General features: G+C 39.7%; 1 protein-coding gene across 2 annotated transcripts; it reads left to right on the top strand.

Annotated features, from left to right (window-relative positions):
- The first annotated feature begins 14,683 nt into the window (after window positions 1-14,683).
- Window positions 14,684-16,252, top strand: LOC112179822 (cytochrome P450 82A3). Of its 2 annotated transcripts, XM_040509874.1 has the most exons (3): window positions 14,840-14,948; window positions 15,083-15,449; window positions 15,539-16,252. In XM_040509874.1, the coding sequence occupies exons 2-3, from the start codon at window positions 15,084-15,086 to the stop codon at window positions 16,166-16,168; spliced, it is 996 nt and encodes a 331-aa protein (XP_040365808.1). In that variant the 5' UTR covers window positions 14,840-14,948; window position 15,083; the 3' UTR covers window positions 16,169-16,252. The 2 variants fall into 2 exon arrangements, with proteins under 2 accessions (XP_024174071.1, XP_040365808.1); XM_024318303.2 differs by having other exon boundaries at window positions 14,684-15,449.
- Window positions 16,253-16,662: the final 410 nt, after the last annotated feature.

Here is a 16,662-nt window from a genome sequence, read left to right as displayed (position 1 = left end):
CAATTCATGATCCACATTAGCCTTCTGATTAGTATTAATCCACTCAGAAATATATTGAGTAATGATAGGAGTGGTATTATAAGGGTAGTGAAAAGTAGCATAAAAAATCACCTTATTTCTCCATTTCCATATGAACCAACAAATGGAGATGCAATTTCATTCGATTTTAATTACTCCATGTCTAATAAATTATATATTATTATCTTTTACGTTTTCTTCTTATTAGCTTAGTGAAGCGGTCATTAAGACCAAGCAAAATCAACAATTAAAGAATGAAAATGAAAAAAGGAAGCAACTTTAGAAAGCAATTATTATGGAAATTAAAAGTGAGGGAGGAAAAGGGTGGACGAGGACACGTGTGATCATGGGACTGTGAGTTCGGCACGGAAGGAATTAGGTGACGTCACGGGCTTTTGGGAGCTGTGGAAGGGTGACGCACGGCGGCTAGATCCGCGCCTTCAAGCGGTTGACGTCAAAATATAGAGTTTTTTTTTTTTTTTTGGAGAGAATCAAAGATGTTTCTTCGGGTGAAGAAGTCAAGAAGATATGGAATTCTTCTCGGTGGAACTTGTAAATGAGAGTGACCAAAGACCCAATCTCTGGTTGAAAACTTGATTATAAGGTAAAGGTGGATTATTGAGTGAGTGGTTCGTTAGTGGTGAGCAAGTTTGCAACTTGCAAATCAAATTAGCACAGCTATACAAAGCAAACAAATAAATTAGTATGATATCATGTGACTAATTTTTTATATATTGTATCAAGATAAATAGTACTAATTTTTTCTTGTGATCATTAGAATGGAATGATTTAAAAGAAATTGATCTCCAACAATCACAATGCTATAAAGTATTTACTTGTTGTTTAACGAAAACTGAATTGGGAGAGAATTGAGTCGTACATGCTTTCATTGATAATAGGGGTCTATTTATATAGAGGATTACACGACATAAAATCAGAATTGTACAAAGAAAGATAATCGTACAATTAATCGGATATCTATTAATATCTCCAAGAATATCTCTAATTCTAAACCCTATTACAACTAGGTTAGGTCAAGTAACCTAGAGTTTGGGCCAGACACACACATATTTTGGATTTTCTTGAACACTCCCCCTTGTGTCGCCCAAACGTGGTGCTCCTGTCGTTGCCTAATTAAAAACCTTGCCGAGTAACCAAAACCCAGTGAGACAAAAATAATCTCGGTTGAAGGGGAAAAGGAGCACAACACACCCTTCACGTTTCAAGACCATTCATGTAGACATCTCCCCTTGATGGCTGCATCTCCCCCTCATGACTACGGTCATGGGTGTTCGGATGACTTTCACAAACGATGCTACCAACGTATTTCTCCAAAGTGGAATTTAGGCAATGACTTAGTGAGCAAGTCTGCCACACTGTCCTCAGATCAAACCTAGTTCACTTTGATCTTGAGGAGAGTCTGTTGTTGCTGATTATCCTTGGTGTTGTCGCTTTTGATGTAGCCTTACTTCATTTGTTCAAAATAAGCAGCATTATCCTAAATGCTCGTAGGCTCATCTGTGGTAGATTTCAAACCACAATTGTTCGAACATGCGTAATTATGGATCCAATCCATAGACATTCACGAACCACATTGTGAAAAGCAATAATCTCTGTATTGTTCGAAGATATAGCGACTAGGATCTATTCTGTAGACCTCCAAGATATCATGGTATTTACCCATGGTGAACACTTAACCAGTTTGAGAATGACTTTTGTGTAGGTCAGAGAGATACCCAATATCAACAAAACCTTCCAAAACACATGTTGTTTTGGGATGAGGATAGTGGAGGCAGACCAGTGTTGGCAGTGTTCCTGGTGTGTGATGGGTCTGAATCCATCATCTCTTTGTAGGGATAAAGCAAGCCCATACCAGTCGTACATCTCTAATATCGAAAGATATCTTTTACACCAATCCAATGACGTTGCGTTGGCGCAGAGTTATAACTAGCTAACAATCAAGGAGGAAAAATATTGGCACCAAAGGTCAAGGGTCAATTGGTTGAAAACGGGGGATTCAAACACAAGGTTTTTTCATCTGTCTACTTTATAGAGAAGGCAGTGGAACCGCATCCTCAAAATCTAAGATAATGATGATGCGTGGATCACCAGGGAAAAGCAAATCCGTTTAGCCTTTGAATCACACTTTAAATTGTTGTTCCAGGGAGCCGGCCAAAGAGACTGGGGCAATGTTTTCCAGAGTGTCTCCCCAGTAGTTACGGAGGAAATGAATGCAAATCTACTTGCTCCTTTCTCTCTAATTGAGGTAAAGGAGGCGGCAATGCAGCTATGGGCTCTGAAGGCCCTAGGCCCAGATGGTTTCCCTGGGATATTCTATCACAAATATTGGCATTTGGTGAATGAGGTTGTTTTCAACTCTACTACTGAGTTTGGGGAGGGACAAGTCAGCTTACAGAGATTAAACCAAACCCACATTGTCTTAATCCCAAAAGTCCCAAATCCGGAGAAAACTACCCAATTCAGACCTATTAGCCTTTGTAACAATTCCTATAAAATTCTAGCGAAGGTGTTGGCCAATCGCTAGAAAACCCTGCTGCCCTCATTAATATCCCCAAACCAAAATGCCTTTGTCCCGGAAAGACTTATCCAAGACAACATATTGCTAGCCCATGAAGCCTTTCACTACTTAAGGCTAAAGCGTGAGAGTGGAAATCACGAGGTTGGACTTAAACTCGACATGAACAAAGCCTACGATCGGGTTGATTGGGATTTCCTTAAAGTTGCACTTGCAAGATTTGGCTTCACACAGAGATGGATTGCTTTGATATATAATGAAGTGTGTCACCTTAGTTTCTTTCTCCGTGGTACTAAATGGCAACCCATGCCACTTTTTCAAGCCTAGTTGTGGACTGAGACAGGGTGACCCCCTATCGCCCTACCTCTTCTTAGTTGTCAGTGAAATCCTCTCTTTGCGAATAACTAGTGCTATTCATGATGGCTCTCTTTTGGGTATCAAGTTAACAAGATCCTGCTCAGTTTTATCTCACTTATTTTTTGCCAACGACTCGCTTTTCTTTTTAAAAGTGACTCTTCTAAATTGTTGGCAATTGGGCTTTATCATCAGTGAGTACTGCAGGGCATCAGGTCAAATGGTTAATAATGACAAGTCTAGCATTTTCTTCTCCCCAAATACCCCAGACCAAATGCGGAGACTTATGTGTGCTCTTCTAAAGTTTGTGGAGGTCGATAATCCTGGCATCTATCTAGGGAAGCCGACCATATGGGGGAGGTCAAAGAAGGAGGCTCTGTTATATATCAAAGAGAGGATTGGCAGAAAACTGGAAGGATGGAAGGAAAATAATCTATCTATAGCAGGAAAAGAGGTCCTAATTAAATCAGTAGCTTTATCTATCCCAGCTTACCCAATGGCTTGTTTCAAATTCCCCAAAGGACTGTGTGACGAAATCAACTCGGAAGTGGGTAATTTCTGGTGGGGAGATACAGATCATGGTAACAAGATCCATTGGAAAAATTGGGGCTCTCTTTGCACACCAAAAGAGGCGGGTGGTATGGGTTTCAAAGACCTAAATCACTTTAATCTTGGTCTCCTAGAAAAACAGTGTTGGAGCGATGATCTTGGAACAACCGGAGTCTCTGTGGGTAAGGGTATTAAAAGCTATATACTTCCCTAATTGTGATTTCACTCAGGCCGTGAAAGGCCATAGAGCTTCATGGGGTTGGTCAAGTCTAATTCAAGCTAGGGATGCCCTCATCGATGGTACAAGCTGGCAAGTAATCAATGGCTACAGGGTGAATATATGGAAGGATCGTTGGCTTCACCCTCCCAATATCAGACCCCTACATACCGTAGGAGTCATTCCACCCAATGCTCCCAATTTTGTGCATGAACTGATCGATAGGGATACCCTAACCTGGAATTTGGGAAGAATTCTACATTTACTTCAACCTCTTGAGGCAAACAAGATACTTAGTGTTCCTATTGGTGACATGAGAGGAGAAGATAAGGTCATTTGGCCATGGAATAAGAATGGGGTATACTCGATGAAAATGGGTCACCACTGGGTCCACTCACAACTCACAACTAAAACAACTTCATCTGTGGCTTCCAGGCCTGGGACCTCTCACTCGATAGCCACAAAGGTTTGAAAGTTAATCTGGAATATCAATACCCTACCAAAAATCAAGTCCTTTCTGTGGAGAGTTTTGAGTGGGGCAACCCCAACTTTCCTGAACCTACATAAGAGAAGACTCTCAATCTCCCCAATCTGCCCTATATGTAACACCTATGATGAGTCAATTGAGCATGCCCTCCTACTGTGCCCATGGGTGCAGAGTGTGTGGTTTGGTTCTCCTCTGGGCATAGTGATTGACAAACAACAATTCAAAAGTATTGACATTTGGTTGATAAATATTATGGATATAGCTGCAGTTACTTCGGAGAAGAAATGGCTACTTACCCTGATTAGTACCATCAGCTGGACCATTGTTAGAGCTCCAAAGGACAAAAGAAGCTGGATGCCTCCTCCTCCAGGTTTTGTGGCAATTAACTGTGATGCAACATGGAAGCCACCAAGGACAGGAGGTCTGGGAGTGGTTATTAGGAATGAGATGGGTCTATCGATCTGCGGAGCTTCCCAGAGTATTATTTGTGGCTCAGTGGAAATTGCAGAGGCCTAGGCGGTACAATTGGGAGTCAATCTGGCTGTGGAAAATTATTTGAAGAAGGTAAGAGTCCAATCCGATTCACAAGTAGTAATTTCTGATCTCAACACTACTTCAGCCTATGGGAATTGGAAAATCTTCCCTATCATTGATGAAATCCACAAAAGAAGCAAGTTTTTTGAAGAGATTACCTGGGAATGGATTCCCCAAGAAGCGAACATGGCTGCACACACTGCAGCATCGCTTGCCAAGTCGAGGGTGGGTCTTAACAGAGGAAAATTCTACAATGTGTTAACGTATGACATGCATACAATTGCCTTAAAAGTGATAAAATGAGTCATCAAAATAGTAATATTAGTCCTCAAAGTGGTAACATGAGTCCTTAAAGTGGTAAATTTTCTTAGTTACCACATGAGTCCTCAAAATAGTAATATTAGTCCTCAAAGTGGTAACATGAGTCCTTAAAATAGTAAATTTTCTTAATTTACCATATGAGTCCTCAAAATAGTAATATTAGTCCTCAAATTGGTAACATGAGTCCCTAAAGTGGTAAAAATAGTTGATGTACGAGAAATGTTAACATACCATAGCTTTACCCCTTAACAGATGGGTCGACCGACCTACACCTTCTCTGTCACTTGTCCTCAGAAATGATGGCCTTCTGTGCCCGCCGGTGCTGGAGGAATAATCATATTTTGTTGCAGTTTCCTGTACCTTTTTGTAGAATCTCTTTCTTTCCCTATTTCTCTTTGATTTAGTCGAAAGAGATTCTTTTCCCTTTCTGGTTGTACCCTGAGCTTCAGTATTTTCTGGGCTCTTTGGGCTTCTGCCTGTTTAATGAATATTTCATTCAGTCCAAAAAAAAAAAACCGTTGATTTGGTTGTTCGATTTTGGTTCCTTTTTTTTTCTTTTTGTTGAAGGAAAATCAGTTTTGTGTGCCTAATCAAATTAGGAGTAGTAATAGGAGAGAATGCTCTAGAATTCCTAGTTCTATTCGGATTAGATTTCATTGTAACATTAGAACATGTACTTTGTAATCCCTATATATAGGGCTCCTGTTCTCAATAATGAATAACAATTCTCTCATCAATCTCTCTCAATTATATTATTCTTAAACATGTTATAAGCACGAGCCCTAACCTTGCGATCAAAAATCCAAAACCAGAAAATTCTTCAACATCACCTTTTCCACCGTTGCACCTAGCCTGTGCTAGACTAGCCGATGCTGCCCACCTGCGTGCCCTTGCTCTGCATGCTGCCCCTGCAGCCCTTACGCACCCGTGTGCCTCCTACTACCCCTGCAGCATCGCCGCACACTTGCTGCCCCTGCAGCACGGCAAGACGCTCGTTCCTGTGCAGATTAGCTTGCTTGAAAGCCCCAAAAATTCTTGATAGGGACCTCAGATCAAAATACTTCCTTCATCAAAGTTGTTCATCTATGTCTCTTCTATCTGACCTCCAAATTTCAGACTTATCGGAGTTGTTTTGAGACCTATACATCAATCGAAGTGAAAGCTATTCAGACAAATCTGCTCCGAATTTCAACAAAAAATCCTTGAAAACCACTGCTGCCACCTTCAAGCATCACTGCAGCAGCTCCTAGCCCACGCTAGCCTCATCTGCGTACCTGCCCCTGCAATGCCTACCCACCCCAGCGCACGCATCCGTCGGCCAACTCCTCAGCTTACCTCGGCCAGACCTGTATCAGTCACACGGCAGGGATTGAAACATAGTTTGCAATCCCTGACCCAGGATCGATAGCACGCCTGCAATCGTACACGTCTGCATCAACACGCGCGTGTATTAAGAATTTCAAGTTCCAAAAGTCATGAGTAAGTTTTCACTAGTAAGTTGTTCCCGTTTTTGAAATTAAAATTTATTTTTATTTTTCTTTGAGGACTTGCAAAATCTCTTCTTCTACATCCCACATTTCTATAACATGGGTTCAATTTGCTAAAAGCAGAATCGTGGGGATTCACGCTACATACGAACTAAGAGGGTTTGTGATATTCGGACTAAGAGCTTCCGTGAGCATCGATTTTTATGAACTAAGAGCGTTCGTAGGCTACAAACTAAGAGTGTTCGTAGGCATAAAAATTTGACCATATAAACGTCATTGGTTTCAATCCAAATCCAAAAAATTTGAAATCTATCAACAAAGACAGTGGTTATAACTCTTTCTCACTAGGCGTACTCAAGAGTAATTGTGATGTCTAGGAAATGTTTGAATTGAGAGAAAGGTTTTAAAAGTGAGCAACGCTCCACCAAAATCTTGCCTTACCTTACCTGGTCACAACCAAATTGGAATTACCAAACGGATTGAGTAACTACTACTTGTCTAATCTTGATTATCCTTTTTGGATTAAATTTAGAAACTTTGACGTAATCATTGGCTTTCATTGAAATAAAGTGTCGATTTTGATTCAAACTTTATTCATTCAAGTATGTTTCTCGGAGAGCTAGAATGCCTCGTGGATAGTGCTACTACACACACCATACTTTGAAATAGGCAGTTATTTCTTGAGATGACGCCTACTAGATCTTCAGTGACTGCGATGGCAGGGTCATCTAAATTGATTCATGGTCGAGGACCAGCTCAATTCTTGTTGCCACATGGCACAATCATTAATGTCACTGAAGCTCTCTACGCTTGTAGGGCTGAAAGAACCCTTTTGAGCTACAAAGATATAAGAGCCAATTGTTTTCATGTGGAAACACATTGTGAGAATAGACAAGAGTTCCTTTGCATCACCTCTAATGACTACAAACATAAAAAAGTCGTAGAGAAACTTATGTGTCGATCTAGTGGGTTGTATGCAACCACTATTCGAATAATTGAATCCAATCATGTTATGAGAGATGATTTGTGGGATTCTGACACATATAGGCTTTGGCATGACCGTTTGGGACATCCAGGACGTGATATGATGATCCGTATATTAAAGACTTCACATAGACATCCATTTTTCAGAACGAAAAGAAGTAAAAATCGGATTTTGGACCCCGAAAGAGCCCCTGCGCTGTTCACCCCCAAAACAGGCCATCCTTGGCTGGCGCCACCATCCCCTGCAGCCTCAAGGTGGCATTGACTCCACTAATGCTCTTTCAACTCCAAATTTTGCTTCTCAAGTCTATTGTGACTTCGTGGTTCAACCAAAATCCTCGTTGGTTGTTTCTAAAGCCCATCATTCGTTCTGCAAAGCCTGGTCTATAGCAAAATTAGGATCAAGACCATCTTATGCAAAGGACACTAAAGAAATTATACCATTCTTGCAAAGAATCCAAGGTGATATTAGTGGACCTATTCAACCACCATGCGGACCATTTAGATATTTTATGGTATTAGTTGATGCACCGACACGCTGGTCACATGTCATGCTTTTGTTCACAAGGAACGTTGCATTTGGTAAACTCCTAGCCCAAATTATTAAGTTAAGGGCTCACCACCCTGATCATCCTATTAAGTCTATAAGATTAGAAAATGCTGGGGAGTTTACATCAAAGACTTTTGATGATTATTGCATGTCCATTGGGATTGAAGTTGAACATCCAGTTCCTCATGTTCACACCCAAAATGGTCTCGCAGAAGCCGCCATCAAACGACTACAAATGGTCGCTAGGGTATTGGTAATGCGCACCAATCTCCCTATTTATGCTTGGGGCTATGCAATATTGCATGCAGCTGTGCTTATTCGTCTGAGGCCTACTGCCACTCAGCCCTTTTCTGCATCCCATATGGTGACTGGGTATGAGCCTGATGTCTCACACTTACGCATATTTAGGTGTGTAGTTTATGTGCCTATTGCGCCGCCGCAGCGTACCAAAATGGATCTTCAATGACGATTAGGCATTTATGTTGGATATGATTCTCCAACGATTGTCCACTACTTAGAACCCTTGACAGATGATCTCTTTACTGCTAGATTTGTTGATTGTCACTTTGATGAGACAGTATTCCCGTCGTTAGGGGGATATAAGAACATAAATGTTCAACAGAAACGACAGGAATTGTCGTGGTCTGTCCCCACTCTGTCTCATCTTGATCCCCGAACCGCACAGTCCGAAATTGAAGTGTGGAGAATTCTTGATCTTCAGAACGTAGCAGAATCGATGTCTAATGCGTTTTCTGATATCGCTAAAGTGACGAAATCACATATACCTGCTGCAAACGTGCCTGCAAGGATTGATGTCCCTAAAATTAAAGGACATGACGCCATCTCAAGGGCAACTGAGCATGGCGCCAACGTCCCCTCTCATAGTGATGGTGACGTTGTGGCTAGGCCCACGGCTCTTGCCAGGAAGCGCGGGAGGCCCATAGGTTCGATGAATTCTAGCCCAAGAAAGAAAGCGAGTTTGGCACAGAATAATCCATTAATCATCGATGTAAATAATCCATCTCATAAGAATATTCCGGATTATGGTTATGTCTAAGAGACATCATTGGGGGACACTCCAATGTCATAACCAACTCCAGAGAATAGAGAGATCTCCATGAATTACACTAGTGTACATGAGATAATGGATAGAAATTCTATAGCTATTGATGATGCATTTGCATATCATGTTGCAAAAGGAATTATAGAATATGATGATATCGAACCTCGCTCTGTCGAAGAATTTCAATGAAGAGCGGATTGGCCTAAATGGAAAGATGCGATACAGGCTGAATTAGATTCACTAACAAAAAGACAGGTGTTTGGGCCCATAACGTAGACACCCCCAAATGTAAAACCTGTTGGCCATAAATGAGTCTTTGTTAGAAAGCGTAATGAGAAAAATGAGGTGGTTAGATATAAAGCCCGCCTCGTGGCGCAAGGTTTCTCACAACACCCTGGAATCGACTACGAGGAGACATATTCTCCTGTAATGGACGTTATAACGTTCCGCTACCTTGTCAGTTTGGTAGTTTCCGAAAAACTTGACATGCAGCTTATGGATGTGGTTACAGCATATCTCTATGGGGATCTAGATTTAGATATATATATATGAAGGTTCCAGATGGACTTCAATTACCCAAGTCAAGTGGCTCTAAACCACGGAGCGCTTTTTCAATAAGATTAAGACACTCACTATATGGATTAAAACAATCCAGACGGATGTGGTATAACTGTCTAAGTGACTACTTGATTGGGAAGAGATATATTAATAATGAAATATGTCCATGCGTGTTCATTAAAAGAACAAGTTTCGGATTTGCAATCGTAGCAGTTTATGTCAATGACATGAACCTAATTGGAACTCTAGATGAGTTAAAGGAAACTGCTACATATTTGAAATCTGAATTTGAGATGAAAGATCTTGGGAAAACACAGTTTTGTCTCGGTTTAGAACTCGAGCACCGTAGTGATGGGATTTTGATCCATCAGTCTGCAGATACTCAGAAAATCCTAAGGCGCTTTAATGAAGATAAAGCAAAGCCTGTGAGTACTCCCATGATCAGCTGTAGTCTTGAGCTCGAAAAAGATCCGTTTCATCCAAAGGATGAGGACGAAGAATCATTAGAGGCCGAAGTATCCTATTTAAGTGCAATAGGCGCATTATTGTACTTAGCTCAATGCACAAGACCGGACATCTCCTTCTCTGTGCCAACACGCTGCCATTGGATTGGTGTAAAGACAATCTTTCGATACCTAAGAGGTACGATTGATATGGGTCTATTCTATCCCTACGGAGAGAAAAGGAATAACAAAAATTTGGGATCGGACCCCAAAAGGCAAAAAGCCACCGTCCAAGAGTTGGCCGCCGTCCATGGTGGCCAGCGTCTCCCTACTCTCCTCCATCAAAACGACAATGATGTTTTAATGGGTTTTGCTAATGCAGGGTACCTCTCTGACCCTCACAAAGGTGACTCCCAAACAGGTTATGTCTTTACCATGGGAAGCACTACGATATCTTGGAGGTCTACAAAATAGACCCTTGTTGCTACTTCCTCAAATCATGCAGAGATTGTTGCTCTACATGAAGCCGTACGTGAAGGCATATGGCTAAGATCTATAATTAGACATATACGAGGAATTTGTGGTTTGAAGTCTACCACGGATGAACCTACATGCATTTATGAGGATAATGCAGCTTGTATTGAGCAAATGAAGTTAGGTTTCATCAAGGGCGACAACACCAAGCATATATCGCCTAAATTCTTCTACAATCAGCAACAACAATCACTTCTAAAGATTGAAGTGAATTAAATCCGATCAGAGGATAATATAGCAGACTTATTCACTAAGTCGTTACCTAAATCTACCTTCGAGAAACATGTGAAGAGCATCAGATTGAGAAAGTTATCCGAACTCTCACGATTGTAGCAATCAAGGGGAGATATTGACATCAGGGGGAGTTATGATGTCTACATGTTCGATCTCGAAGAGTAGAGGACGTGTTGTACTGTTTTTCTCCTCCTCGAGCGTGTTTTTCTCCCACAAGGTTTTTCACTCAAGTAAGGTTTTTAATGAGGCAACGGATGAAGAGTCACCACCAAGTTTGAGCGGCACAAGGGGGAGTGTTGAAGGAAAATATGTTTTGTGTGCCTAATCAAACTAGGAGTAGTAATAGGAGAGAATGTTTTAGAATTCCTAATTCTATTCGGATTAGATTTCTTTGTAACATTAGAACATGTACTTTGTAATCCCTATATAGGGCTCATTTTTTCAATAATGAATAACAATTCTCTCATCAATCTCTCTCAATTCTATTATTCTTAAACACTTTTTGGTTTCACTTTGATTTAGATTTTGGGAAATCTATGTTTACAGGTTGTTGTTTGGTTGCCCAAAATACCGCGGGCACTCTCTTTCTCACCTTTAGCAAGTATAATCTTTAAAGTTTGTAATTTCCTAGGTTATATTTCATTTAGATTTGAGTTACTGAAGGAATTTTGTATGAATCTGACTTGGGGCTTTCTATTTGGAATGGATTGCAAACTCTGAAACTCAGATTGAATAGCAGGTTTAGATAGTCTTCGCATGTTATTTCTGATATTAACATCCAGATTAATGGATGACACATTATTTTGAAATCTCACTACCATGAGGGAGCCTTAAATCCATTAACTTTTGGAAAGCTAGCAGCAGTCTAACTAGAGCAGTTAGAACTCATATCCAAGCGTGCGTCCCAACGAATACCAACAAGTGGAGTTAATGCTTTCTTTCAGAACCTTTCTGGAACAAGTTTATGCATTTAGGTTTACTCTGAGCATTTAGTTTATGCTTCGGTAAGTATTTTCTCATTAATGGAAGTAGCAACTGAATATTTACTTCATGTGATTGTAGATTGTGGACATGCAATCTTAGATTGTAGAATCCTTCTGGGATTTGGTAGCCAGCATTACTGGGGCATGGTATACCAAATTGATTTTTAAATGAAATATTGTTAAAATAATTGAAAAGTAATGAAGAGGGCGAGATATTAGTTTCAAGGGTAGTGACCGGGACAGCTTAGGTGGTGCCCCATTGGTAGAAAACCAATTTGGAGTGTACCTGGCAAACATGTATTTTGTGGCTAAAGGCTAATAACCACGGCAATCTGGCCCCATTAGACAAAAAAATGGTCGTGCTCATAGGCCTAATAGCAAGTAGTGTATTTTATCTGGTTACATAAGTCTTATTTTGTAAATTAATGGGAATCTTGACTTGGCTTAAAGACGATATATTAAATGTCTGGACCAAATTCTACGATGAAATTACAAGGCAATTGTTGGAAAACCAATCCTGAATGGCTATCCATATATCTTATTTCTAGGGTTATAAATGTAGGTTTGGTGAAACAGCAAAGCGAGTGATGTACACAATACCAAAGCTGCCCATATAACTTGCAATGAATTTTCTCATTCCCTATATCATAGTTGCATTGCCTGTAATAGTAACTATTTCCTATTGCTTGCTCTCAAGGAATTGGAGAGTTTCCAAGGGCGTAACAGCTCCTGAAGCCAATGGTGCATGGCCTATATTTGGTCACCTTCCCTTGTTAGGAGGGTCGACCAAGCCTCTTCACGGAACCTTAGGAGCCATGGCTGACAAGTACGGACCCCTTTTCACCGTCCGACTTGGGATCCATCAATCTTTGGTGGTGAACAGTAGTGAGATGGCTAAGGAGTGCTTTACGATCAAAGACACGTGATAGGAGCATTTTAATGCGACGTTTTAACTGTTATTTCCCTATATTTTCTGCGTTATTTCCTTAATAAAACTCTGTTTAGCAAAGTTTCCATTCTTCGAATGGGAAAGTTCCTAATTGTAGAAAGTTTCCGTTTTGTTGTTTCTATTTTCCATTTTTAGAAAGTTTCCATTTTAGTTTAAGAAAGTTTCCATTTCTTATTTTAGAAAGCTTCTATTTTCAGGTTTTTGGAATAAATAAGCTGAATTGAGTTCATAAATGGAACGAGAAGTTTCATGAAGATGACATGGCAAGGAGAGAGAATCAAGGAACAGTTTTTTTTAAAACCTTGGGGATTAAATTTGCCGTGTAATACTTAAGGAAAAACAAGGTGACAACGTGGGAATTGAAGATGATTGATTGAGAATTTCAAGGAGAGATTTTCTTGGGAGACTTTTATGGAAAGAAATATTGTTGGAGGAATAATTTGGTGTGATTGCCAACGTGAAAATCAGAAATAATCAAGGAGATGACGCCAAGAGAGATTCAAGGGAGATATTTATGGAAGGAAAATATGTGTGCACCAAGGAAAAGCTCAAAAGGCGTCCAGATTCATCCCTAAATTCCCTAAAGGAATGTTGGCCGAAATTCATGAAGAAAATCAGAATAATTTCAAGGAAATTCGGCAATTAAATATTAGGGAGTTATTTTAGAGAATTTTGATTGGTTGGAACACATCACAAAGCTTACTTGGCATTCTATGATTGGTTGGACCACATCACAAGCTTACTTGGTGAATTATCATTGGTTGAAGCTATGTGGAAAATTCTGATTGCTTTGTGAACCCTAGCCGTGCTCCTATATATACCCACCTCTTTGACGTTGAGAAGGGTTCCTCTCCCCCATACAATTTACACTTTAGAAAAAAATCAGAAAATCTTCTTAGCATAGCCGTGAGTTTCTCCATCCTCTAGTCATCTCCACGAGTTCAAGCAAGGCCAAGGGAGAAGAAGCATAGCCGTGAGCATCCATCATCCATCTCCAACCTTGAAGCTTGCTTTCGAGATTCAAGAGACCACCACATCAATCGTTCATCACCATCCCCATCTCACGGTGTAATCCGATTCTCCTTTGTAACCTTTGCTTTGAATTTCGTTGGTTATGAACTAGTTGACATATGTGTTTGAACAAATATTAATTTCTGGAATTTTTATGATTAATTGAGAATTTTCAGATTCATATTATTGTGATTCGAGAGTTGCTTATGTGGGTTTGTTTAATTAAATTTGCATTATAGATAACTTTTGTATTTTAATCTTATGTGGTTGCAAACACTTAGGGTTTCGATATAATTGGTGCTAGGTTTAAGAACATGAAATCAACTTTTCGTTTTGTGTAAACTTGAATCAAAGTAGTAAAGGTTTTGTGCAAAGATCGAATTTAATTAACGAGGATTGCAATTAGGTGGACTTTTCCATACTAAGTTGTACACTTGAGTTGATAGCCTTTCTCTATGTGTAATGCGTTAAACATGACATGATTGACTAGCTTTCTAGGGTTTGATTGCATGTTTGATAGGATTAATCTAGGTGCTTTCGCTTAGGTTAATTAGCATTGAAAAGTAAAAAATGGGAATTCATTTGCTTTCGAATGTTTCACATGATCAACTCCTTTCTCATGACTTAGATGAACAATATTAGGGTTTGAGTCAATTTTAATCATATGTTTCGATTTTGATCTTTGTTCTCTCATTCCACCCGTGTATATATGTTTTTTACATTTTCTTTATTTTATTTATTTTAGTTTTTAATTTAATAATCCTAAAACCCCCTTTTGTGTTCATTTGTATATATTTTTATTCTTTGTTTTATTTTTGTAATTAATACTTTTTACTTTTATTAATTTGTTTTTGCAATTACAGGTGTACCCTCAATCCCCGGAATAGAACGATCCCTATTTACTATATACTAACGATGACATTTCAGGGTTAAATTATGCGCTTGCTTTCGGGCGCATCAACACGTGCTTGTCCTCCCGCCCCAAAATGGCACTTGCAAATCACATGGGCTATAACTACGCCATGTTTGCGTTAGCCCTAACCGGACCTTACTGGCGAGAAATACGTAAGATTACCACTTTAGAGTTGCTCTCCAACCGCCGGCTCGAGCTGCTCAAACACATAAGAGTCTCGGAGGTGAGTACCTTCTTGAAAGAAATGTACAAAACTTGGAGCAGTAGAGCAAATGTAAACAAGGGCTTGAATAGTGACCAAGTGTTGGTGGAGTTAAACCAATGGTTCGGGGACCTCACTTTAAACATGATTCTCAGGATGGTGGCTGGAAAGCGTTACTCATTTGCTACCGACGAGGAAGAGAAGAAGGAAGCACGTTCAGTCCAGAAGGCGTTGAGGGAGTTCTTTAACTTTATGGGGATGTTATTGGTGGGCGATGTGATTCCTCATCTTCGGTGGTTGGATTTAGGTGGACATGAGAAAGCCATGAAGAAATCAGGAAAAGAATTGGACGCCATTCTTGAAAATTGGGTAGAAGAGCATAAGCAAAAGAGAGCACTAGAAGGCGATGCAGCTCATAATTGTAAAGGGGAGCAAGACTTCATAGACACCATGATTTCGATACTTAAAGATGCTGACGTCAGCGGTTTTGATGCAGATACCATTAACAAAGCCACAAGCTTGGTACTTACTTCTGTGAAGCTATATATGCACTCAAATTTGAATATTTTTATATACATCTTTTATATATAAATACTTTCTGTTTTTCTCAGAATATGATTGCAGGAGGCAGTGATACCACCATGGTCACTTTGACATGGGCAATAGCGTTACTGTTAAACAACCATGAAAAGTTGAAAAGAGCCCAAGATGAACTAGACACCGAGATAGGAAGAGAGAGATTTGTGAGTGAGTCGGATATGAGCAAGCTGGTTTATATCCAAGCCATAGTGAAAGAGACGCTTCGGTTATACCCGGCAGCACCATTATCAGCACCACATGAATTCGACAAGGACTGCACCATAGGTGGCTACTATGTCCCAAAAGGTACACGGTTGATCACAAACCTATGGAAGATCCAAACCGACCCAAAAATGTGGCCGGATGACCCATTAGGTTTCAAGCCGGAGAGATTTCTAACCACCCATAAGGATGTCGATGTTAGGGGTCAACACTTTGAGTTAATTCCATTTGGAAGTGGAAGAAGAGCATGCCCTGGACTATCTTTCGGCATTCAAATGGTGCAATTTACATTGGCCAGCTTCCTACATGCGTTCCAAGTTTCAACTCTCTCCGATAATGCACCAATTGATATGACCGAGAGTTTTGGGCTCACCAACGTCAAGGCTACTCCACTTGCAGTTCTCATCAAACCTCGTTTGTCTTATAAACTTTATAGATGAAAAATAGTTATTATGTTATCAAAGTTACTAAATAGAAATGATCCATCAGTCATAGGTTGTGATATTATAATATGTGGTAGAAGGATGTCTTGTTTATATTATAATTCTTACATTTCTTGGTGATACATTTCTCTGTTATCGTTATTTAAATTGGAGGATTGAAATTTATATTTCTGCAGCAATAATTAATTGCAGGATTAAAAAGCACTTCTTATCAGATAATGAAGAAATTAGATGCGATCATACTAGCAACTAATAATGGAGAATGAAATTCACACTCCTTAATTTGCAAATCACACTCCCCTTAGTAATGCACTAGAGCCAATTAGAACTCTAAAGTTAAACTTGTTTGGGCGATAGTGAAAGGTGGGTTAATAATAATAATAATAATAATAATAATATTAATAATAAAATATAAAATAATAATATACTAGGATTAAAAACACTTTTGTATTTGGTTTGGAGCATTAACAGCTCAAAATATCCACAGGCAT

The sequence above is a fragment of the Rosa chinensis genome, chromosome 7 (assembly GCF_002994745.2).
Source record: "Rosa chinensis cultivar Old Blush chromosome 7, RchiOBHm-V2, whole genome shotgun sequence".
Lineage (NCBI taxonomy): Eukaryota > Viridiplantae > Streptophyta > Magnoliopsida > Rosales > Rosaceae > Rosa > Rosa chinensis.
The sequence above is the reverse complement of the archived record's forward strand: the minus strand, read 5'-3'. Positions and strand labels throughout refer to the sequence as shown.

Coding starts and splice junctions, on each gene's coding strand:
- LOC112179822 (XM_024318303.2), top strand. CDS start 14,799: ATGGCACTTGCAAATCACATGGGCTATAACTACGCCATGTTTGCGTTA. Junction 15,450..15,538: donor TTAACAAAGCCACAAGCTTG/GTACTTACTTCT, acceptor TGTTTTTCTCAG/AATATGATTGCAGGAGGCAG.